The sequence below is a fragment of the Sminthopsis crassicaudata genome, chromosome 1 (genome assembly GCF_048593235.1).
Source record: "Sminthopsis crassicaudata isolate SCR6 chromosome 1, ASM4859323v1, whole genome shotgun sequence".
Taxonomy (NCBI): domain Eukaryota; kingdom Metazoa; phylum Chordata; class Mammalia; order Dasyuromorphia; family Dasyuridae; genus Sminthopsis; species Sminthopsis crassicaudata.
In genome coordinates, this window is record NC_133617.1 from 475,654,604 (window position 1) to 475,681,167 (window position 26,564).

At 35.3% G+C, this 26,564-nt stretch overlaps 1 protein-coding gene across 1 annotated transcript in view; it reads left to right on the top strand.

Moving 5' to 3' along the window:
• The window catches only part of FAM20C (FAM20C golgi associated secretory pathway kinase), a 147,911-nt gene that overhangs the window by 13,497 nt on the left and 107,850 nt on the right, over positions 1-26,564 (top strand). Inside the window, exon 3 of the mRNA XM_074281085.1 lies at positions 22,483-22,561. Within this exon, the coding sequence (XP_074137186.1) occupies positions 22,483-22,561 (79 nt within the window). The remainder of the gene's footprint in view (positions 1-22,482; positions 22,562-26,564) is intronic.

Consider the following 26,564-nt stretch of genomic DNA (forward strand, 5'->3'; position numbering starts at 1 on the left):
AATCATGTGATGCTGGAGCCTATTCTTAACATCAGAAGAATGCTAGGAATCCTTTTAAAACTACCCCAACCCACCTGAAAAGACAGAAATAGCCCCATGGATAAATCTAGTAGGCAGGACCTCGTGTATCAGGTACTCCTCTCAGTAATAAATAAAACCCTAGGCTGCCACTATTGGAAGCCTTTTTTTGTTCTCATTACCAACTATGAGTTTTAATATTCAAATCTAAACAGCCCTTTCTTCTAGGCTGATTATCTCCATCTTGCCTCCTCCTGCTAGAATTTTTCCCACACCCCATTTATCTTGTAAAATAAAACACCTTGTAGCTATGTAGCCTTCTTAACTTTTCAAAGAAATGAAACATAGTGGAAAGATTATTGGACCTATTGTTAGAAGACCAGAATTTATTTTTCACTTATGATGCTTACAACTGCGTGACCTTGGACTCCTAATTTTGGACATCAGTTTCTTCATTTATACAACGAAGAATAGAGGTAGCTAAGTAGTGCAGTGGATAGAAGTGGTCCTGAAGTTGACAGAATCTTGAGTTCAAATTTGACCTAGTTGTATGATCCTGAGCAAGTCGCTCAACCCTGATTACTTCTCTCCCCCCCAAAAAAAAAAAATTTAACAAAAAATAAAATGAGGAGCATAGAAGTTTAAATTAGATGATCTCTATGGTCAATTTCAGTTCTACATCCTTGATTCTATATTGTCTCTTGCCAGTATCCCTTCATCCTATTTTTCTTTTGAAATAAAAACAGCTGGGTTTTATATTAGTGCAGCTAATTTTCCAAATGGAAACAGTATAAAGCAGTGGGGAAAGTGCTGGCTCTTCTATTGACTACTTCTGTTATCTTAGTCAAGTCATTTAAGTCATTCAAGTCTGGCTCTCACTTTCATTATTTCAAAAACTAAAGCCCTGTACCAAATGACCTCCAGATGCTATAGTCACCAGGGTTAAAACTGGTGGCCAAATTCCAGAGGGCCTGGATCAGACTAAAATGGAAATATTTAACAAAATAAGTAAAAATACACTATAACATTGACAATATTAATCTGTTGTTTTCTAAATCATTATGCTGCCTCAGGAATTGTTTCTACTTGAGTTTGATAGTTCTAGATAACTGTTCTAGATGAAAAGTGATCAAGATAAATTCTAAGAGATATAGTCTAAGATTCTAAATCACTGTTCTATATTTTAACGGAGGGTCCTGAAACTTCAAAGGAGAAAGCTCTAGAAGCATTTCAGGAGGCACATGAATTTTTTCTTTTTAATATTTTGATAACTGTAATTTGTTAGAATTGGTTTCCTCTGTAATCCTATGCATTTTATCTTATTCCTTTAAGAACATTGTTATGGGACAGCTAGGGGGCACAATGGGTGGAGTACCAGCCCTTAAGTCAGGAGTACCTATGTTCAAATCTGGTCTCAGACACTTAACACTTCCTCATTGTGTGACCCTGGGCAAGTCACTTAACCCCAATTGCCTCAGGGGGGAATATTGTTATGAGAAGGGGTCCATTTATAGGTTTCATCAGACTGTTCAAGACAATACAAAAGCTAAATATTACAGTCCTAGATCTAGGATGCTATGAAGATCCAGAGTGCCTACCCAGATGTTGTTTAATTTTTTTTTAACCTCACCGAAGCCAGTGAAGAAGGTAGGGAAGGCCTACCATCTTTGTTTTTTGAATTAGGAGGCTGAGGCTCAGGAATAGGGTGGGAGGGCGGGAAGGGGCAGATATAGTGTGAGAGAAGCCACGTGGGGACAGAGGTCAAACCAGGAATGGCTGCCCCAAATTATTCATTTTACTACTCAGTGCAGCCTATTATTAAGGACACAACTGAGCCTTATAATCCTTATGAAAGGTTCACAGGACCTCCTCTGACAGTGTGCGGAACATAATTGAATAATGAATAAATGCAGGACCACGCTAAAAGTACTAGAGAATCAAACAATTCTTCAGGTGGTTCATACATACTGTATATGTCAAGCACAATATTCAGTCCTGGAAATAGAAAGTAAAAATGGAAAAAAAAAACAAAAAAAAAAACAGAAAACATTGAGGTGATTACCAACGTAATCATTTCTTGCATAGACATCAGAGAGCATGCCATACACTGACTCAGAAAGGCAAGAAGATGGGGGGGAAATCCACACAAGGTCTGCCTGGTATATATACTATATAAAATCAGCCTGTAAATCCTCTGAAGTCATCTAGGTAATCATCTTGGGGCAACCTCAGCTCAATAGGCTGCTTGTTGACTGGTTGTAAATCCTTTTCTCCCTTCCCCCTTTTCAAGACTATTCATAATGTTCATTACAACCAAATTTCACCCAATTACAAATAGTGGGGAGGTCTTGTATTCCCTAGAGATGCCTATGAATGAGCAAATGTTACTTTCCCCTTATTTATATACTCTCTCAAATATGTTGGAGTCTTTTAAAATGTTTCATATGCTTGATTTTTTTAGTTAAATAGAAAGCTGTATATAAGAACAACCATTCATTTATTCATTTATTTCAGGGGGTAAGAGAAATACCCTCATCTATCCCAAATTATTTTTTTCCAGTATCATTTTTTTCATTATTTCTCTGAATACACTTTAGAGTGCAGCTTACTGGTTTTCTCTCTCTCTCTCTTTTTTTTTTTTCTTCACACATGCTAGTCATCTACCCTCTCCATGCCTTTGTACAGGTTAATAATCCATGCCTGAAATATATTCTTAACTTCCACCTCATAGAATCCCACTTACCTTAATATATAAAGAGATGTGATTCTTGAGAACCATTTTCTAAATGAAGTGGTTTTTTGATCACTTCACAATATCTACCAAGCTACCTTGTATTTATTATGTTGTATTTATGCTTGTATAGGTATATGTTGTCTCCTCCAGTAAATACTAAGTAAGGTTTTTCAGAGGAGAGTTTATTTCATTGTTTATGTGTCTCCAGTGGCTGATCACACAGTACCAGGCTTATGTCAACTTTTCAAATGCTTTTTGATTTCTTGGTTGATTTATTTAAACTAAGGGGAATGGGGGGGGGGAGGGAGGCTTGATTTTACATTATATAACGCAGAGTCCCTGGATTACAGTAGAAGCTTAATTAAGTGCTTGTTGATCTTTAATACTATAGAAAGGAAAAGCTTTAATTTTATAGAGTTTCTAATTTAATTACAGAGATACATATATAGGATCAATCATAGGATCATAGATATGGAGGCTGGAAGGGACTTTAGAAGATATCAGAAATAACAAATCATTTATTAAGACTTATTGTTTGCCAGACACCATGGTTGGTGTTCTGGGTACAAAGCTAAACAGAATAGTGAATATTTATTAATTACCTACTACTAGGTAGTGCAATGGAGAGAGTACTTGTGGAAGGCTTATCTTCCTGAGTTCAAATGTGGCTTCAGATTTGGCTAGCTGTGTGACTCTAGGCAAATCACTTAACACTGTTTACCTCAGTTTCCTCATTTGTAAAAAGAGCTGGAGAAGGAAATGGCAAACCACTCTAGTATCTTTGCCAAGTAAAATCCAAATGGGATCTTAGAGAATTGGCAGTGACTGAAAAAATGGCTTAATAGAAATTAAATGCCATATGCTAACCTCAGGATACAAATATGGAAAAGAAAGATAAGCCCCTGACCTTGAGAAACTTGCAATCTAATGATGGAAGAACACACACAAAAGCAGCCAGGTAGGAAATGAATATAAGCCATAAGAACTGATGCAATCAACTTATCAGTATCAGAATAGAGAATCCAAGACAGAGTATTGGAGTAGACCCACAGTGGATAAAACATGTTTGAAGATAGAACAAGGGAGACTTGAAAGGGGCATTCAGTTAGGAAGAGAACCATTAGAGAGCAGGATCCCAGAAAAAATTAGAATGCATCCAGAAGAAGATTGGTCACCAATATCATATGCTCTAAAAGGACCTGCTTATGTTATAGCTAATCCCCTCATTTTACAGGTAAGGAAGTAAGGGGAGTGTAGCTAAGTGGCACCATAGGGCACAGAGATCCAGCCCTGGATTTGGGAAGATTTATATTCCTGAGTTCAAATCTGACCTCAGACACTTCTTAGCAGTGTGACTCTGGCCAAATCATTTGTAACATGAGCTGGAGAAGGATATGGCAAACTGCTCTAGTATCTCAGCCAAAAAATAAAAGAACAAAAACCCAAATGGGGTCATGAAGTACCACATGACTAAAATAACTAATCAATAATAGCAGGAAGGCTAAGTAATTTGCCGAAAGTCACATAGGGAGAAAGCTTCAGAGGTAGGATTGAATCTGAGCCCTCAGACTTGGGACACAGAAAAACCTGGAGTTTCAGGGAACACATTTCAGAAACTCCTGGTGTAAATCATTTCTTGCATAAATCAATCAGTGTACATTTATTAAACACTTACTAATATGCCTATGTCATGTGCATTCCCATGATAACTTAAAGATTAATAGTTGGAAATCAATACAAGACTTAAATTGCAATGATAATACTTAGTTTGAGGACAGGACCGAGAAATATGTCATATACATTTGGAACCTTTTTAGATCTATTTCTTTTTCCCAATTTCTGCCTTTATACCGAGGGTCAAGATGAGGAGGGTCTGAGTTCCTTCTTGTTGAGACCTCAATACAAATATAGATCACAAACCTGTTTTAACATAAATTGGTTTCCCTATAGTTTATCCTCGATAGTCCTTGACCATTCTTGATGTGAGCTTTAGCTTTTTCTCCAATTCTGACCATAGCAAGTTTAATAGGATTTTCCCAGAATAGACCTTAGGATTGATTACAAAGATATATTCAGAACTGTTATGACATAAAGATTTTTCATAGATTTATAGGCATTAAAGTTGGAAGGGAACTGATGAGATCACCTAGTCTAATCTCCTGCTTTCAGACAAGGAAAGTAATACTTTCCCCATTTTATAGATGATGGAGTACCAACCTGTAGGTGAAATGACTTTGCTGTGGTTACAGAGTCACGGAAGAAGGTCTCTTGCCTCCATGTAGTACTTTGTTTCCATGACTCCAAGCTGTCTTTTGGACTTCATATTTGGCAGATACTGCTGGGGGCTGAGCTAATTTACAGCTCTAAGTAAAAATTGTTGAGGGTTTTCTTTTTTTTCTCTTGGATGTTGGCAGATTTCAAATGCTTCAGTTATGACACACTTCCTCTCTTTTCTATAGTCCTCACACACTTTCAGTTTAGAGAGATTGGGCCAGGCTTGAGGATGACAGAGAAGATATCAAGGAGACACTTCCATTATAGCTATACTTAGGAGGAACCTGAAGAGGGTTCATGGAAAAACCTGGAGTTTCAGGGAATACATTTCAGAAACTCCTGGTGTAAATCATTTCTTGCATAAATCAATCAGTGTACATTTATTAAACACTTACTATGTGCTGGGCAATGTACAAGGCTGAGATATCTCCTCACAAGAAGCTTGCATTCTAATGAAGAAGAGAAGATATAGATGTATTCATATATATACTTATATACATACATACATATGGTCGTTGATAGATGGATGATAGATAGAAATGGATAAATGGATAGATAAAGGATAAATCAGTAGATAGATAAGTAGCTAGTTAGCTAGATAGATAAATGGATAGACAGATAGGTGAACTGAACTATTAAGCTTTAATGTCTTAAAACTGTACTAACACTTTTGGGATATTGTGTATATGTAGATATATATGTATGTATATATTCAGAACAAATACAAAGAAAATATATGCAAATGTAAGGTAGAGTGAGGGAGAGTACTGGCAGTTGGGGAAATCAGGAAAGTTTCATTATAGGATATAATGCTTGAAGTGGGTCTTTAGGACTTCCTTGCAGTCTCAGGATTACTTTTCCTCTGGCTTTGGAGTCAAACAACCTGATTTTGAAACCTGGTTCTTCAACTGTATGGGCAGGATACTTTCCCTTTCCTCAGTCTAGGTTTCCCTTTTGAAAATCAAGGTTTAACAAGATGACTTTTAAGACCCCTTCCAGCTTAAAATTCAGTAAATGAGGATAGCTTCAAGGTTATTTATTCATTGTTTATGTGTAGAACTTTGTTTTTGAAGCAGAAGGAAAAGTATTTATTTTCCCAGTTTGTAAAGTGAGTATAATAATATCAGTAGTACATATCTTACATTATACAGGGTTATTGTAAGACTCAGTGGAAATATATATATATATATATATATATATATATATATATATATATATATATATATATATATATATATACTATTTTCAAATTAAAACTCTCTATGAATGTCAGATATCATCATCATCATCACCAAAGACTCACGACTTTATGTAGGTAGCAAGACAGATGATGTTGCTGTGAAACCAAGAAGTAAAGTTTTCTTTCTGTGTCCCCAGTCTTCCCTCTCAGGGAACCATGTTCCTGGAGATCCCATTACTCTTTCGATCAGGAAGAATTTACATCTTGATGTTAGCAATTTGGCCATCTCTTCCAGGGGACTGTAGGAAGAGATCAATATTTAACCTTAAAGAAATGAATCCATTATGGAAGAATTTTACATATCAGTGAGGATTTGGGGGGGGGGGTTTCTTTAAGTTACATTAGTGGTCATTCATTTACACTGACAAAAAGAATAAGAAGTGCTTTATGTGTGGGATAGTTCCATTTTGAGAGAGCCATGTATCCATTTCTTATTTTGACAGTGTCAAACTCTCCATAGAAATTTACCTTCAGAGGTGCCCTCCTTTCCAGAAAAGCCAGTATAATTTTTATTTCAGAAGATAAGTTAGGTCCTCATATAATGCTCTAGTGGTCCCACTAAATAGTTAATAAATAGTATTTAATGATAATACATATATGAATTTAGAAAAAAATTAAAATGATGAACCTCTTGGGTATTTCATTGCCATGGAGTTCCTTCCATAGATTTAGAGTTAGAAGGGACAATACAAATCATCAAAAATCAATGATATGTGATGTGATTTTAGTTATATATATGATCACATGGTACATGATAATTGTATAGTCTTGTGGGTTCCAAAATGGCTGATCAAAAAATGTAAATTAATGATTTTGATCAATCAATCTGAAAGAATTTAAGCATTTCCTAAAGCCCTCTGCTAACTACTGAAGATACTAAGAAAAAAAATGAAAAACCCTCTACCTATAATAACCTAAAAGTTCACTCCTTCAAAGCTGGACCTTGGCCTCCTACAGATTTAGGCCAGGAATGTATCCTTGACCTTATTCTTTTCAATATTTTCATTAATGACTCATGAAAGTAGAGATGTTATCCTTATCTAATTTATAAATGATGTAAAATGAGGAGAAAGTACATAATTAGGTGATAGATAGATTAAGATTAAAAGATTTTGAGAGGCTGGGAGTTGTAGGCCAAAGACAACAAAATGTATTTTTAAAAATGATTTATTTTATTTTAAATTTATGAAATAAGTATTTCCCTAACATAGTATAATTTGTTTTTAAAAAGATGATTGCATATGAAACTGCAAATCTATTATGTAAAATTTGCTATTCCTTTTTAAATATATAATACAGTTATCATAATAAAGAGGAATGTAAAGGCCTTCTTTTGGGGGCAAAACCCGAAGTTTTCATGTTCAGTTTAGAAGGGTATGGCTGAGAACAGCAGTTCATTTGAAGAAAATCTAATAATTTCAGTGAATTGTAAAGTCCTTCCTTTCACAGGCTAAATAATTTGCTGGCAGGATATGTGACATTGAAAAAAAATGTAATTAATGCAATTTTTGACTGCAATTATTAGAATGTCCAGAATAGGAGAGAGAATAGTTCTGCTGTGTTCTTCACTGGTTAAATCACATTAGTAGTTTGTCTCTTTAAAAAAAAGAAGAAAGATTTATTGATGCATTTTATTTTTTACATTGGAAATACTTACAAATTACTCTCACTTTTTAAGTGGTCTTTGGTAACTAAGCAAAACAGTAAAATTAGAAATACAGTGACCTTATCTGAAAGTGTATGCAACATTTTACATCTGTAATACTTTCCCCACTTATTTAAATTTTTTTTTCCTCCCTCTCAACTGGTACTCCATTAAAGAAAAAAAGAAAAGAAAAGAAAAATAAATTTCAGGTAACAAATACTTATAGTTAAACAAAAGAAATTCCCTAAGTTGATATTTACAAAAATATGCATCTCATTCTAGAAACCAAGTCTGTCACCTCTTTGTAATGGATAGTCCATTTCATCAGTGATCCTTCTGGAATCACGAATGGTCATTATATTGATTAGAATCCTTTAAGTTTTAAAAACTATTTGTCTTTACTGTATTGTTGTTATTGCATATATTGTTATCAGGTTTCTGTTGATTCCATTCTTCCTCGGTTTACATAAGTTTTCAAAATTGTTCATTTTTGTAAAAAATTGATGTTAAGAGTATAAATCGTATTTTTGGTTCTCATTTTACTCTGCATCTGTTTATGTAAGTCTTTCCAAGTTTCTTTGAAGTCATCTCTTTTCCTCATTTCTTATAGCACAAATAGTGTTCAATAACATTTATAAACCACAACTTATTTAACTATTCCTTAATTGATGGGCATCCCCTTAAATTGCAGTTTTTGCCACTACAAAAAAAGATCTGCTATAAATATCTTTGTTTATAAAGAATGTCCTTTTCTTCTTTCTTTGGTATCTTTTTAAGATATAGCAATGCTATGGCTGAGTCAAAGAACAGGTATTGTTTAATAACTTAATAGGATAAATGTAAAAGCCTTCCCTTGAGGGCAGAAAACATTTCTCAGATTCTAGATGGAAGGGTACAATAGGAACTGCAGTTCATGTGCAAAAGTCTAGTAGTTCTATGAACTATAAATGTATTAAAAGTCAGCAGGATGTGCAGTATTAAAAACGTGTAATTAATGTAATTTGGGGTTATTTTTTTATTTCAGTAATATTTTATTTTTCCAATTATATGTAAAGATATTTTTCAACATTCATTTTTGTAAGATTTTGAATTACAAATTTTATTCTCTCTCCCTCCTTCACTCTCTTCCCCTGATAGCAAGAAATCTGTAAATTATACATGTACAATCATTTTAAACATATTTCCATATTAGTTGTGTTATAAAAGAAAAATCAGAACAAAAGGAAAAATCATGAGAAAGAAAAGCAAACAAAAGAGGTGAAAATAGTATACTCTGATCTATATCAGACTCCATAGTTCACTCTGGATGCTGATGGTGTTTTCCATCCCTAGTCTATTGGAATTGTCTTAGGCCACTGTATTGCTGAGAAAAGATAAGTCTATAGTAGTTACCATCACACAATCTTGCTGTTACGGTGTATAATGATTTCCTGGTTTTGCTCACTTCACTTAGCATCAGTTCATGTAAGTCTCTCCAGGCTTTTCTGAAATCATCCTGTTCAACATTTCTTATAGAACAATAATATTCCATTATATTCACAAACCATAATTTATTCAGCCATCCCCCAATATCCGGGCATCCATTCAAATTCAAATTCCTTATTGGGCTATAATTATTAGGATGAGAAAAGCAGAAAGTTTACCCTGCTTAGACCCCATATCTATTCTTGTGTCTCTTTCTTTCAGTGAACTACATTGTAGAAAATATAATGAGATTGGAGGATGTTTAACAAAAGTCAATCAGGTTGATAAAGGGATTTAAAACCAGGGTTATACAAGAATGATTGAAGAAACATAGGTTGAAGAGAAGAGATAGTAGGAGGAAATGATTTTTCTTCAAAATGTGAAGGATTTAATAATAATAGCTAGTATTTATATAATACCTACTATGTGCCAGATACCATGCAAAGCACTTTATAAATATATCTCATCTGATTCTCACAACAACCCTGGGAGATAGGTTTTTCACTATTTTCTCTATTTTATAGTTGGGGAAACTGAGGTAAGCAGCAAGGTCACAAGTCCAAGGTCAACACCTAGTAAGTGTTTGAACTCAGATTTTAACTCAAATCTTCCTGACTCCAGAGCTAAGTCGTCTATCCATTCTGTCATCTATTCACTTCTCAATGTGTAGACAAAAAGTATCCTGCGGCCATTTGTAACATGCCCTCCTGGCAGTTACAATCACTAGTCTGTCCTAGGCCCAACAGAGTACCTTTGACCACTGACCTTTGCAGTGTCAACTCTACCCGGCTCGCCTCTTCTGAGGCCTTCAAAGGTCTCTGGCCACGATCTCTTGAATCTATAGTTTAATAACCGGTAGCAGGCTCAAGAACAGCCATTTGTAATCTTAAAAGCCTTTATTATACCTACTCACATAATGCCCTGACTTGTTGGTACCCTAGTGAACACCTGGTCAGAAGACCCACGTATTCTCTACCAAAATCCTTACCTCTCTGGGCTATCCATCCGCTTGGCTCAGGGAGCCAGGTTAAAGAGCGCCAGGTTAAATCTCTTCATATTACAGATAAGAAATCTGAGGCCCAGACAAACTAAGTAATTTGCTTTAAATCTTATAATCCCTGGTTTCTTTTCTAATTCATCTCACTTCTTACAGGAAGCCTTTCTCAACATCCTCAACTGCTAGTGCCATTCCCACAAAAATACCTTGTACTTATTTATAAATCCTATATAAATTACAAGTAAATGTATAAATATTTATAAAATTTATAAATTAAAAATATACCTTTGGATATGCTGGTAGACCTGTTACATGTTGTATTTCCCATTAAGAAATAAATTTCTTGGCAGCTAGGTGGTGCAGTGGATAGAGCACCAGCCCTGAAGTCAGGAGGACCTGAGTTCAAATCTGGTCTCAGACACAACACTTCCTAGCTGTGTGACCCTGGGCAAGTCACTTAACCCCAGCCTCAGGGAAAACAAACAAACAAACAAAAAAAAAAAACAGAGCCAATGGCCAAAGAAATAAATTTCTTGAGGGCAGTGCCTCTTTCATTTTTGTCTTTTCATCCCTGGTTCTTGGAATATGATAGGTGTTTATTAAGAGTTGTTTTTTTTGTTTGTTTGTTTTTGTTTTTGTTTTTGTTTTGTTTTGTTTTTTTTAACTCTTATAGGTAGTAAGCAACTAAGATAGGACTTGAACCCAAGTCCTCTGACTTAATGTAATTTGTCAAATGGAAGGTGATTTGATTTGTTTTTTCTTACCTAAGAAGACAGAGTTAGAACCATTTAGTAGAAAGTGTGTGTGTGTGTGTGTGTGTGTGTGTGTGTGTGTGTGTGTGTGTGTGTGTTTAAGGAGAGAGGGAAGGTAAAGGGGTTAGATTTTTGAGAAATAATATGCATATAGTATAAGCCCTGGGTTTAAATCCTATCTCTGGCACTACCTGAAAACACATGCAAATTAGTTAACTTCTCTGAGCCTCATCTGTAAAATAAGGTTAAATCTGACACCCTAACACATATTTCACTTTGGAGTAGATCTAATTATTAGGAAGGTTCTCCTTACATCAAGCCCAAAATTGCTTTGTTGGTGCTTTCATATATTGCTTATAATTCTTCCCCTAAAGCCAAGCAGAATGATTTTAATTCCTTATCAGTCTGACAGATCTTCAAATACTTGAAGACAGCTATCATGCCTTTCCTAAGTCTTTTCTCCTCCAGGCTAAATGTCTATAGTTAATTCATTTGATTCTCATGTGGCATAATCTCAGGCTTACTCAGCTTCAGGATGCTCTCAATGACTTCCTTCAATTATAGAGTTGAAACTTAAATAATACTCCAGGTATGATCCGACTAGGGCATAGTGCAGAGGGATTATTCTCTACATGCCATACTCTCCCACCCTCCCTAGTCCTCCACACTCTAAGTTTCCAAATCCAATTGTCATCCTTGTCAACCTGTCTGAAACATTTGCCACTGTTGACCATTCATTCTCTCCTTTTTGCTTATTCTTGATTTTCCTTCTCCCTCTCTAACTATTCTTTCATCTTCTTTGCTGACACCATCATTCTTGACTTGTCTTTGAACTATGGGTGTATACAGCAAGGCTCTATCCCAAGCCCTCTTTTCTCTCTAAAAGTTCCTTTGGGTCTAATGAATGACCATTAGTTCCTATGGGTTCAAACTACTTTTCTGCAGATGGTCCTCAGGCTGGTTTTGTATGCAGCCCTAGACTTTCAAATGTGCTTCAGTTTCATATCATCACCTTCCTTTTGGACATTTCAGACTAATTGATCTATAGGCATCTTAAATCCAATAAATATGTAAAAAACCAAAGTCATTATTTGCCCCCCAAACACATCTCTATTTCTAATTTACCTACTTTTGTTTGGGGCACAAACATCCTTCTTATAAGCTAGATTAACACCTTTAGCCAATTTATAGTTTTAATTCTCTCTCTCTCTCTCTCTCTCTCTCTCTCTCTCTCTCTCTCTCTCTCTCTCTCTCTCTCTCTCTCTCTCTCCTCCTCCTTTGTTCCCCTCACTCCATGTCCAGTGATTTGCCAGCCTGTTCCATTATATTGCCCTAGATTTTTTCAGGAGCTTCCTAAATCATCCTTTTATTTTTCCACCCCTTTCTCCTCGTTCCCAAGACCCTCCTTTTTTAAAATTCCAGACTCTACATGACAGACGAATAAAATACACTGAGGACCAAATCTTAGCTGTTTTTGTATGCTTCTAACTAAAAGGTTTTTTGTTTTGTTTTGTTTTGTTTTTTAGTATTTTTGATTATGATGGAACTTTATTTTTAAATTCAAAAACTATTTTTAACTCTTAGAAAGTCTGTACAAAGACAGGTGGCATCAACCTCTGCCTGTATAATTACCATAGTTGCTTGGTTGGTTATTGTCCTTTGTTCTCAGAGAGGACCAAAATGACATCATTATATCAGGGTACCATATGTGTCTGACTGGATGATCAGACCAATATAAACTTGAAAGGCTCTACTACAGCTCAGGCACAACTGGTTCACATGAACACTTGAATTGGAGATGGCTCTAAATGTGCTCATCTCACACTTCTTTTGAGCCACTGCAAATCTGCTTTGTTCATAGAGCACAATGCCTTATCTGATGTGGGGCATGCCATGCTGAATGGTCTTGTGCCAGTGTCTCCCATGTCTCACAATCAATTCCAAGGTTCTTCTGAGAATTTCTAGTCAACCAGACTAAACATTTACCACTGTTGACCATTCTCTCCTTTCTGTTCATTCCTGACTGTCTTCCTCCCTCTCTAATCATCACTTCATCTTTTTTTTTTTTTTGCTGGTACCATCATTCATGATCTATCTTTAAACTATTGATGGCTTCTTCTGATCTCTTGCCTCTACAACTACCATAGTAATATTCTTATAGCAAAGATCTAACCAAATCATCCCTGTGCTCATTATATTTTAGGGACTCCCTTTGCCCTAAGACTAAATATATAGTTCTCTGTTTGGATTTAAAAGCCTTTTCCAACTTGGCTTGAAACTACCTTTCCTGCCTTAGAATTATAACTTTCTTTCGTTTATTCTTTAGTTTAATTTTCCTGTTCCTCATATATGATGTGACATCTCTTATCTCCTTACCTTTATATAATTTACCCTTCATTCCTGTAATGTATTTATTTTTCATCTTTACCTCTAAAGAGCTTTAGCTTCCTTCAAAACTCAGCACCACCTCCTACAAAAGGCCTTTCTAAGCTTCCAGTTTACACCCCCCCACACGTATTTACCTTTTATATATGTATGTGTTGTTTCCTCCAATAGAACATAAGTACATAAGTTTCTTAAGTGTGAGGACTATTTTATTTTTACACTGATATTCTCGACATAGTGTTTAATAAGATATTAATTAATGCAGCCCAAGATTGCATTAGGTTTTTGGTTGTTTTTTTTTTCGGTGGTGTGTTGTCACATGGAACTCATAGTGCATCAGAAACTCTGGATCTTTTTCATACAAATGATTGTCTAGTCCATCTTATATTTTTGGACTTGAAACCCTTTGATTGCAGGGACTGTCCTTACCTTTCTATTCCATTGTTTAGTACAGCTCTTAGCACACAGTAAGCACTGAATTCATGGTCATTGATTGTAAACATGGATCTTTGTCAATTTCCAGTAAGGTTTACTTTACTGGACTTGATTCATCTTTTTTGCATCTTAACTTTATCAAAAGTATAATTCTTCTTTCCCAGAATTGTGCCATTTGTAAGTAACCATTACCTTTACCCAAGTCATGGATAAAAAAATATTCAGAAAATAAGGACAAGCATAGATTCTTGGAGTAGGTCACTAGGAATCTTCATCCAACTTGTTCTTGAATTACTAATGACTTTAGGGAGTCTTTTCCTTCAATTGGTTTTGCATCTAACCTAACTGCACTTTTTTCTATCCTACATTTATTTTTCCATCCTGTCCATAAAACTAGCATGAGGGCCTTATTTTTTACTGCTCTAATATTCTAGAATTCTATGGTCTTGTGCCAGTCTTTTTAAAATTTTCTTGTGAATAGTATTCTCCCTTGCTAAGCCAGAAATGTCAGCATCTTTCTGTTTGGGATCCCACCTTAGATTTTTCCAGGAAATTGAGGCGAAGGTTGGACTGCTTGCCAAGTTTAGTTACTCATAAAATCTTAGTCACCATTACATGTGATATTAATGAACTTATCCTGATTTTGAACTGACCAAATGCCAATTAGGAAATTTTACTTGCACACCTAATGTTTAGAGATACCTTCCAAGCTTTTATGTTTTGATAGCAATACTGATTTCTATGGTGATGTGGGTTTTCTCTTTACAGGAGAAGCATCTTTTATATAGAGGCAGAAAACCTAGGTTTGAATTCTGGGTCTTCCACTCAGTATTTGTTTAACTTTCACAGTTAAAAGAGTGTGTGTGTGTGTGTGTGTGTGTGTGTGTGTAGATATATAGTCAGGAGCCTTGAAGTCAGGAGAATTTGAGTTCACATCTTTCCTCAGACACTTAATATTTACTAGCTGTGGGACCTTGGCCAAACCCCAATTGCCTCGCTAAAATAAAATAAAAGTCATGATGCAGTGGAAAGAGTACTTGTTTGGAACTCAGAGGATGTCAATTTAATCTCACCTCTGACTTATTCTTCTTCTGTGATCTTGGACAAGTCACTTGTCTGAGTCTCACTTCAACTCTCAATTTCTTCATCAAATGAGTAGATCACCTCTAAAGGCTCATCCAGCTCTGACTTTTTGATGTCCACCTATTCAGTCAGTCAGTTAACATTTATTAAGCAACTGTGACACACCAAACAAATCATCACTTCACATCATTGTGAAGCAACAGCTCATTGTTGGAAGTCACATCCTTTGAACAGATCACTTGACCTCTGTTAATCTTGGTGTCTTCATCTGTAAAATCAAATAATGCTAATGGACCCCACCTCATATCCTGAGAGTAAAATTAGATAATGCATGCAATGCAAAGTGTTTTGTCAACTTTGAAGATTATCTATATCTATATATGTGTGTGTGTGTGTGTGTATGAATTACAATTTTCTCTTAAGATAAATCATTGAAGGGCAGCCAGATGACATAGTGGATACAGTATTGGTCCTGGAATCAAAAGGACTTGAGTGCAAATCTAGCCTCAGACACTTAACACTTACTAGCTGTGTGATCTTGGGCATATCACTTAACCCTAATTTCCTCCTTTAAAAAAAAAAAAAAAAAATTAAAGCACTGAAATGACCTTGCCCTCAAAGATCTTTCTGAACTCCTTTCCTCCCTCTGTGCCTTATTCCTACTCCCTTATTTCCCTAGCTTTGATGTTCTCCCTCCTTTCTCTCTGATCAAAATTTGCTGTTGGAAAAATGAACATTAGTCATTTATGCCTTAGTCTGAATTTAAACTAGTGTATTCCCTCTATTGGAGAATTTACTCTTTAAGCCTTATCTGTAATTGGGAGGAAGAAAAGATTTTCTTCCTGTCCCTAGTTAAAAGCAATATTTGGTATGAATGAGTGGGCAGTTAGGTGGCACAGCGGTAATAGCACTGGGTCTGGATTTAAGAAGACTGGTCTTCTTCGGTTCAAATCCAGCCTCAAACCATTAACTAGTCACTTGACTCTATTTGCTTTAGTTTTCTCATCTGAAAAATGATCAGGAGAAAAAAATGGCAACTTACTTCAGTATTTTTGCCAAGAAAAATCCCAAAATAGGGTCACAGAGAATTGGATGAAATTGAAACAAAACAAAATGAGGGAGTAATTGAGTGGGACACAGAGCGTTCTATCTACCCTGGAGACATCACATAGGGCCCCTTCTTTCTACTAAACCATAAGGCTTGCCTCACTACTGATTAATCTTATATCATCTCTTTACACAGGCTTCTGTTATAAAAGGTGGAACCAAAGTTAAGAAAAAAAGTTCTGTCTCTTAAAAGTTTTATGAAAGGCAAAGGATAACAATTGTTAACTGAGTTCAGGAGAATTTCTGTTTGCTAGAATATCTGCTAACCATGAGTTATTTAATGCCCTTTAATTTCTAATAATTTATTTATTCCTTGGGGATAAGCTGATAATGCAGTGGAAGGCAAGGGTCAGTAAAACAGCCATGCAGATGGGATTCTCTTCCAGAAGAAGAATAATTAAGCTGACCAGATTTGCATAATATTTATTATATTTTTTTAAATGGATTACAAGCATTGGAAAAAAAAAAAGCTGGTGACCTCACCAGCACAGACCCAGGATTGCATAATTAAAGTACTATCTACCTAGTGGTCCTGCTTATTAAAAAGAAATACAGAAACTTAATGGGGGTTTAATTATGCCACTTACTTTTATTTAATAAGAGAGATAAGACTCTTTAACACATGCATTTAAGCTCTGCCAAATTATTTATTAATATGGGGAATTACTTGATAATTCCTTAAAAGTATTACAATCAACTAAACTGTATATATATATTACAAGTGAGTAAGCAAATATATATGTGTGTGTGTGTGTGTGTGTGTGTGTGTGTGTGTGTGTGTGTGTGTATCTTGCCATACTTACCTGGGGAGAAGTTTAAGAAAAGTTTAATAAATGGGGATGCGAAAAATCAAGAAGGGATTTGCTAACTTCTCCAGCATCATTTCAAATTCATGATTCTGTATTATCATTAATAACCTTATTCCCCAGGGAGAAGGTACATTCAAAGCCATACAAAACAATTTGAACTACCTTGGTGACTTAGGAGGAGAGTAAGTTGAGGAGATTGGTTTCTTTACATGCCATTAATACTACCCTCTTTCCCCCAGTACTTTTCTAAAACACACATACACACAGGGAAGGGGAAGACAGGTAGGCGACATAGTAGATATAGTACTGGGCTTAGAATCACAGTTAAGAACTTAAATGTCATTTTACAAGTGAGTAAGCAAATATATGGAGAGAACATTTCAGACATGAGAAGAAAGTCAGAAAAAGTAGAAAATACTAGTGACCAATGAATAGACCAGTCCAATCAAACCAATCTGGCTAATGCAGAATAGTGATGAATGATAAAGGTCAGAAACGTAGTTTGCAGTCAAATTGCAGGAGTCATTTTATGCTAGAATAGAGAGTTTGGACTTTTCTAAATGAGGGACTACTGAAATTTATGCAGTATCTTAGAGAGCCAAGTTTTGCTAATTCTGTCACTGTATTATGTAGCCTACTATCCTGGCTAAGAGGCTAGTTCAGTCATTGAATACCATCTGTAGCCACTGTCTTCCTACGTAGCCATCTGCTCTGGGCATATAAAGATGGCCAACTTAGCATTTTCAAGGATGTGGAAAATAGACGTTCTGTGAAAGCCCTACTGAACTGCTTTACTCATGTCTAATGTTCATTTCAATTACACTTTTCCTAGCATATGGAAAATGAAAATTATAGTTAAAATGCCAAATCATCTGTTAGTAAACATGTTATTGTAGGAATGGTTTGAGAGGAATAAATACCAGTTAAGACCAGCCAGAACTTACCCAACATGACTAAGGGACAGTCTCAGAAACTCCTTATCTTCTTCTTGACCCAGCAAAGCTGAGAATCAATAGGACTTCCCTAAAAAAAATTCCATTATGAATTATCAACAACTATGATGAATTATCAGATAGATCAGCAGTAATTTTGATCTGGCTGCCATACTTGGATAAGAAACTCCCAGCTACAGCTGGTTGGACTGCCTTTTTAAATATATCATGCAGAATTTTGAGCTGAAAAAGATCTTAGAAACAATATAATTCAATCCCTTTATTTTATAAATGGGTAAACTAAAGCTCAATAAGTTAACTGACTTACCTAGGATCATACAAGTTTCAATATCATACAAGTAGTAAATTTAAAAAGTCATGGGGTATTTGGAATATTCAAGAAGGATTAGTCCCTTTGACATGAGGGCTTGCTGAGTCCTTTTTGGTGCTAATCATCCATCTTTGGTGTCTACTTGTTACCCAGCTCTCCCCTGATGTTCCAAGTAGCGATAGCCTATGCAGTGGCCACACCTGGGTAAGATTAACTGACAAGCCTCAAAATCACTGGTGGGTTGCTGGGATGTCTCCCTCAAACATGTGGGATGTTTACCTTAAGTATGTGAAGACTTCCCAGAATGGAATGGATGATGAAAACAATTTATTTTAATGACCCAGAAATAGGTGGCCCATCCACTACATCCTGGGCCTTCACTATTTATTCTGAATTTTGTCTTGCCACAGGACTTTGATGATTTAGGAAGGGAGAGTGAGGCTGATGATTTTGTGCAACTTTACCTCATTTAAATCTATTTGACATACAAGTAAAAACATCACCCTATGATGTCATTAGTCTTCTTCAAAATGATGAACAACAAAATTGTTATATTTGATTGTGGATGAGGCCATCATAAAGCATAATTGGAAAGAAAAATACAAACTACTCCAGTATTTTTGCCAAGAAAACTCCAAAGGAGGTCGTGAAAAGACACAACTAAAAAACGATTCAACAACAACAACAACATCAAAAAATAAAAAGATATAGTTGGTTAGATTGTCTTTAAATATAAGAAGCAGGATCATAAGATTTTGAATTGGAAAAGACCTTAGAGGCAGTCTAACTCAATTCTAACACTTTATAGATAAGGACACCAGGGCCCTAGGTTAAGTGAGTTACTCAGGATCACACATAGGAGCAAAAGAGTTAGGCTTTGAACCAGGACCAAATCCAGTATTCTTTCTACTGTATTGTGCTTCTTTTAGAAAAATCTTTTACTAGAAATAATGAAGTAAGGTAAGAAGTGAAGAGGGAGAGAGAAGATGTGAAAATGGATTTGAGGAATGGATTGTATGTTCAAAGAAGACTAGTTCCTCTGGAGCCTTGTATTCTGTTCTAGGAATGGAATAACATTTTAGGGAGAGCATTGATGAGAATGGACAGTGTCAAAATCAAGTCATATCTTATGAGAATCAATTGAAAGAATTAGGGATCTTTTGAAGTTTGGAAAAGAGGAAATTTAATAGAGACTTACTACTCCCTCCCTCCCCCTCCCCCATTGTTTTAAGCGCTATCAAGTGAAAGAGGGATTGCTTTTGTTTGCGTGACCTCGGAGGCAAAACTAGGAACAAATTTACCATGGATGTTACATAGTAGGTACTCAGTAAATATTTGCTGAATGAATTTCCACACAATGATCCTGGAAATTTCTTCTCCCCCTCTATTTCTGAATCAAATGCTTATCTGCTGTTGGGAGAGAGCATCCTCCTCCTAAGATCTGGATATTACTATTGTCTGCCTCCAACTCAGTATCTGCCTTCCTGGGGTGAGTGAATAAGGGAACCTTGGCAATAGTCACGATCTTAAACAAAGTGAAAACAGAACAGAATAAATAAGAACTCCAGAGCTGCTTTCTTCCTTCAAACAATAAATGGACTTAGCTAGAAGAGACCTGACATAGAGACCAACCCTCTTCTTTTTACAGATGAGAAGCTAGGCTATTTGACCTTGGACAAATTACTTCCTATCGCCATTCCTGGACTTTCATTTCTGAGTCTACCAAAATTAGAGGAGGAGGGTTAAAGGATCTATTTGGTTCCAGTTATAAAAGTCTAGCTCATGGGCCACTGCTTCTTCTGCTCTGTTAACAAACAGGCCTTTGCCTAAAACTTTCAGGTGAAAGTGACTTCTCAGCTTGATTCAACTGGATCACTAATTTGTTTCTTTACTTCACCATGAACATTTGTCCTTCAGCATTTTTCTTCTGGACCACATAGTCATTGCACTGTCCTGGATGCTGATGCCATCTGAGCTGTCTTAGTTGCATTCCCAGAGTTTTCATTGCCACAGACAAAAAGCAACAAACAAAAAACACCAAACACTGATGCGGGTCTCTGTGAAGTAGAGTTATTATTCTGATTTAGAGACAACCCCGCCTTAAGACTCCGGGATCTTAAGCAGTTAGTAAGCAGGTGGATGATGCAGGGAAACATTAGGAGTGGGGTGGAGATGTGCTAATGAGTGTACTGTGGTAGAAAGCATGCGTTCTAGCTTTGGGGATGGAAAACAACCTAGATTTGGTTTCTATGACAGCTCTGCCACTTATATTGCTTGTACAAATCATTTCCCCTTTCTGTATTTCTGTTTCTTCATCTATGAAATGATAGATTATATGTCTTCTAATCAAGTCAGTGCAAAGAAGCTTGAATTTAAAGTCAGGAAGACCTGAGTTCAGATTCTGCCAAAGGCTCTTATTAAATGGATGATTCCAGCTTATCCTTTCTTAGCCTCAGTTTCCCTACCTGTAAAGGGGGGTAATAATAATAGCATCTACTTCCCAGGGTCATTGTGAAGATAAACTGAAATGACAAGAAAAATATTTTGCAAACCTTAAAATGCCATATAAATTCGTTTTTGTTATTATTATTAATAGTAATAATAATATCTCTTCCAGCTCTGGATTTGTTTCCCATGATCTTTGGACCTTTCAGTTCCTTTTCAGAGATCTAAAATGATGACTTTATAATCTGAGATTTATAAATATTTTGTCCAGTCATATCTGATTCTTTGTGACCCCATTTGGAGTTTTCTTGGCAAAGATACTGGAGTGGTCTTCCCTAGATAACAACTAATCCAATATAGGTTAAAAATGTGCAGTTCTTCTAAGCATATTTCCACATTCATCATGCTGCACAAGAAAAATAAGATCAAAAGGGAAAAAAGAGAAAGAAAAAATATGCAAACAACAGCAAAAAAAATAAAAATATTATGTTGTGATCCACATTCAAAGCCCACAGTACTCTCTCTGGATACAGTATTGGCCTGAATCATCTCATTGTTGAAAAGACCCAAGTCCATCACCATTGATCATCACATAAGATTGTTGTTGCTGTGTACATCAACCAACTAATTTTAAGAAGGAATTTATGACGTTAGAATCATAATGTTAGATTTTAAATCCAGGAGGAACTTAGAGGCCATTAATCCAATTCCCTCATTTGACAGGTGGAGAAATTAAGGTTCAGTGACTTAGTCAAAATCAGAGAGATAATAAGTTTTAAAGCCAAGATTTGAAGTCAGCCACTTGGACTCCAGATTCAAACTTCTAACTCTCTGAGTTTCACCCATTATCCACCTCTTTGCCCTCTTTTTCCTTTTATTACTATCTTGCCATCAGTACCTAAATTCACTGAATTCCCACTCTTCTTAGAAACCAACTTCAGGATGGATGTTTATTTCTTCTATCCTTTGTTAAGATTTTCAGACTCAGGCTTTTGTAAGGATCCATGAAATTGCTAGGTCACTGGGTCTCATCCTCTCCCGTTCTGCTTAAATGTCAAACAATACAACTGAGGTCTTGGAGAATGAGTTTCATTTCCAGCTGATTATGTCAAAAACAGTTTCAAAGTGCTTGCCGAAACACACCTTTTTCTCCCTCATCCCCAAAAGTGAACCATTCTCCTCGCTGGGTTGAAACATTCTAGAGGCAAGATTTAATCTGGTGTTACCTGTACAATCAAAGAAGTGAATTCTGTGTGCAGTGTGTAAACTATCTATAAGAAATACAGAGAATTGGCTGAAGATAATCCATATAATATCAGAATGAGAACTTTCTATCCTGAATAGGAAAAATGATCCAATTTTTCTATTATTTTTACTGGGGTAACAAGCTGTGAGACTGATATCAAGTACTGCACATGGAATCAAGAAGGTCTGAATTCAGTTCTGAATTCAAATCTTTCTCAGACACTTAGGCACTTTGGGAAGATGACTTACTTAACCACCACTTGCCTCAGTTTCTTCCATTATAAAATAAATAGCACTATAGCATTTACCTCCCATGATTGTTATAAAGATCAAATGAGATAAAATTGTAAAGCACTTAGCACAATGTTGGTACATTGTAAGAATTAGCTATTATCATTAGTTGTTATCTACCTCAGAAAGTTGTAAGGATCAAATGGAATATTTGAATAATACTTTGCAAGATTTAAAGTATTATGTAAATGCTAGCTGTTGTTATTATTGTGGTTGTTCAATATAAGTGAAACTCTTAATTATTATACTAATGATGGGATAAAATTGATGGATTTTTTTCTTTGTCCTTCTTTAGCAATGAAGTCTGGGGGAACTCAACTAAAGCTCATCATGACATTCCAGAATTATGGACAAGCACTGTTCAAGCCTATGAAGTAAGTGCAAGAGTTTTTTGGGTCTGGGTATAGGGAATCTAGGGAATCCTGTAGCTCATGGGGCAAAAACATAACCTATATGTTTTCTGGGAAATTGTATCAGAATTAAAGAGGTATGCCTTGACTGGATTTGCAGTATTGTAACAATGGCAATTTGAATCTTTTAGATAGTTTTCTTGCTCTTTATTTTCCTTTTGATACTTTGGATTTCTTTTCAGCTCTGCTTTACCTTCTCCCAAAGTCTGTGCCCATCCTCCATCTAAACTTCTCATCAGAAATAAAAGAACAAGCTGAGAAATCATTTTAGTAATTATAAAGTCATTCAAATTTAATTTATTTTTATTTAATATTTTATTTTCCCCAATTATATATAAAAATGATTTTAACATTCGTTTTTTAAAGCTCTGGGTTCCAAATTCTGGCCCTCCCTCCTCAAGAAGGCAAGGATTTTGACATAGGTTATACCTGATGCATATTTTTAAAAGAGGAGACCAAAAAGATGCCCCAAAAGGAATGAATATCTTATAGAGACAATTGCAAGGATCAGAGTTTCTAAGTATGGGAGGAAGTTTTGACTTGTGGGACCTTATGATGTGATTCAAATAATACGATGCAATTTTATATCATTTCTTGTTCCCACCTTAAATCCCACCATTTTGAATAAATGATGAACTAGAGTCCAGCTCAGTCAGTGTTGCAGGAATTTTTCCCCTAAGATGCCTTTTCACTTCATCTTCTAGGAAGATGTTTCATTCCATTTAAGATTCCTTTTCACAGATGATCTCATTTAGTTTGCCTTGAAGAGAAGCTTATCATAGTTGCTACCTTCACAAAAAGAGAGTTTTAGACAGAAACTCTCAAGCAGATTTAACTTCAAGGATTATATTTGATGCTCTTGGGCTTCACTTAATCTGTCTTTTATTTTGTCTTATTTATAATGAGAGACAAGGTGATTAATCAGGTACTTGCACTATGAATTGAGCTTTGAAAATGGAGCGGAATGGCTGTCCTCCCCCCAAACCCCACACACACACACACACAAAATTGTGGAAAGGCAGAAGATGGAATTGTTAGATATTCTCAACAGAGAATTAAAATAAAAAAAAAAAAAAAAAGATGGAGTGCTTACTTCATAGAGTTTAGCAAAGTCACTAGAGCCACCAAATGTTTAATGAAACTATTTGATATCTGTGTCAGAGGGATCAATGAAATCATATTCATTTCCTGTTTTTGTTCCTGTTTGGAGGTAGTGGAATTCATTACCTTTATCTGAGATAGTCTATACAGGATAAGGAATTTGTAGTTGGAGTGTTTTTTCAAGGAAGTGAAAGGTTGAACACTTATTCAAGATAATTTGATCTTCTGAACTTTGCAGATAGCCAACCAGCCTCATTCAAGCCTTAAGCCCTCTATTTCCTCAACATCTGGAGTGTGTGAGAGTGTGTGTGTGTGTATTTATTAAGGATTATTAATCTAGAGCCACAAGGAACCCTAGAGGCTATCTGGTTCCAAAGGTAAGAATAATCAAGGCTTAGATAAGTATTGTGTTTTAGCCTTTGTCACATTAGTAGTAAATGGCAGGGTTAGGCTAGAATTAGTGAGATCCAAATAGTTGACTTCTTTTGGATAACCTACTAATTTACATTTCTCATCCTTTTAGCATTTATATAACACTTTAACATTTGTTAAACACTTTATATATGCTATTTCATTTTGTCCTCATGAAAATCCTGGAATGTAGGTGGCATTTTATTCCCATTTTACTTTTTTATTTTATTTTTTTATTGGACACAATAAGGGTTAAATGACTTTTCCAGAGACTATTTCCTACAAAGAGTAGGTGTTTAGGGCTGAATTTGAACTCAGGTTCTCTTGATTCCAAAACTATTTACTATACCATCTATCTAATCTATCTCCATTCCCACACACATACACTTAATAATATTTTATTTTTTTCCGATTACATATAAAGATAATTTTCAACATTCATTTTTTGTAAGATTTTGAATTTCAATTTTTTTCCCTTCCCTTCCTAGAAAAGTAAACAAACTGATATAGCTTATACATATATAATAATTTTAAAATATTTCTATATTAGTCATGTTGTAAAAGAAAAATCATAACAGAAGAAAAAACTACCAAAAAGAAAAAAAAAAAGTGAATATAGTATGTTTTGATCTACACTCAGACTCCATAGCTTTTTCTTTGGATGTGGATGGCATTTTCTATTCCAAGTCCTTTGGAATTGTCTTGGATCATTGTATTGCTGAGAAAAGCTAAATCTATCATATTTGATTATCACACTCTTGCTGCTTCTATATGCAATGTTATCCTGGTTCTGCTACTTTATTTAATATCAGTTCACATAAATCTTTTCAAATTCTCCTGAAATCTACCTGTTCATCATTTCTTATAGAACAATAATATTTTATTATATTCATCATCATATTCATATTTTACAACTTATTCAGCCATTCCTCAACTGATGCACATCTTTTCAATTTTCAATTACTTACTACCACAAAAAAGCAACTATAAACATTTTTGCATATATGGTTCCTTTTTCCATTTTTATGATCTCTTTAGGATATAGACTTAGTGGTGGTATTGCTGGATCAAATAATATGAGCAGCTCTTTGGACATAGTTCCAAATTGCACTTCAGAATGATTGGATCATTTCACAACTCCATCAACAATGCATTAGTGCCCCAGTTTTCCCACATCCCCTCCAGCATTAATTATTTTCTTTTCCTGTTATCTTACCTAATCAGATAGATATGAGGTAGTACTGCAAAATAGTTTTCATTTGCATTTCTCAATAGCAATTTAGAGTATTTTTTTCATATGATTATAGATGACCTTTTTCATCTGAAAATTGCTTTTTCATATCTTTTAACCATTTATTAATTGGAGAATGACTTGTATTCTTATAAATTTAACTCAGTTCTTTATATATTTTACAAATGAGGCCTTTATCAGAAACACTGACTGTAAAAATAGTTTCCCAGTTTTCTGCTTCCCTTCTAAATTTTGGCTGCATTGATTTTGTTTGTATAAGACCTTTTTAATTTAATGTAATCAAAACTAATACATTTTGCATTTCATAATGTTCTCTATTTCTTGTTTGGTAATAAGTTCTTCCCTTTCCCAAAGATCTGACTCTAATTACTCTCCTAATTTCTCCACCCCCATTTTACAAATGAGGAAGAAGATCTAGAGATTCAGTAATAGTCTGAGGGTCACAAAACTATTAAGTATATCGAAGGAAAAATTTCAGCTAGATCTTCCTTACTCCAAATCCAGCATTCTGGCTCCTTCTTAATTTAATTATTTCCTTCTAATCTTTAAAAATAATGTTTAATTATTTTTTATTTTTGTTATTTTTTAGTATTTACCATCAGAGTTTCTGTTAACACGAGCAGAGTAGTGTTCATCCTTTACAGAATTTCTAAATTGCTGTAAATGTGGTTATTTTAAGCCCCCTCATTATTATGACATTGTCATTTTGGAACTGCTAATGAGGTAAAATTAAGAGTTCGACATTTTCCTATCTACTGCATGCTGCCCAAAGATGGCAAGATGACGGATGGGCCTGGACATGCAGCCAGGTTCTCATACCAAGCAATTATGGGAATCTGTGGACAATAGCAGAAAATGACAATGTCTTCATTTCTCCTTCAGTGGGATTTCAAGGACATCACTGCAGGCTTCTCTGGATTGATTTGCGCTTCTCATCTTGGTGTGCACATTTTTTTTTTTTTTTGAAAACCTAAAAGAATATTTCCAAGCATGTTAAAAACTACTTGGAGTAATATATGTATTTTTAAAAACTAGCTGAAGCCTTGTGTATCATAGATAGTCTGCCACTCAGCTCATTCAGACAAAATATTTTCTATATAGGACTTATCCAGCAAAACTTGAGCATTTTTCCCTCTGCTGATTTATTGTTATTTAAAACTAAATAAGGGCCAAGGGTGATCAATAAATCGAACAGGTAGCAGA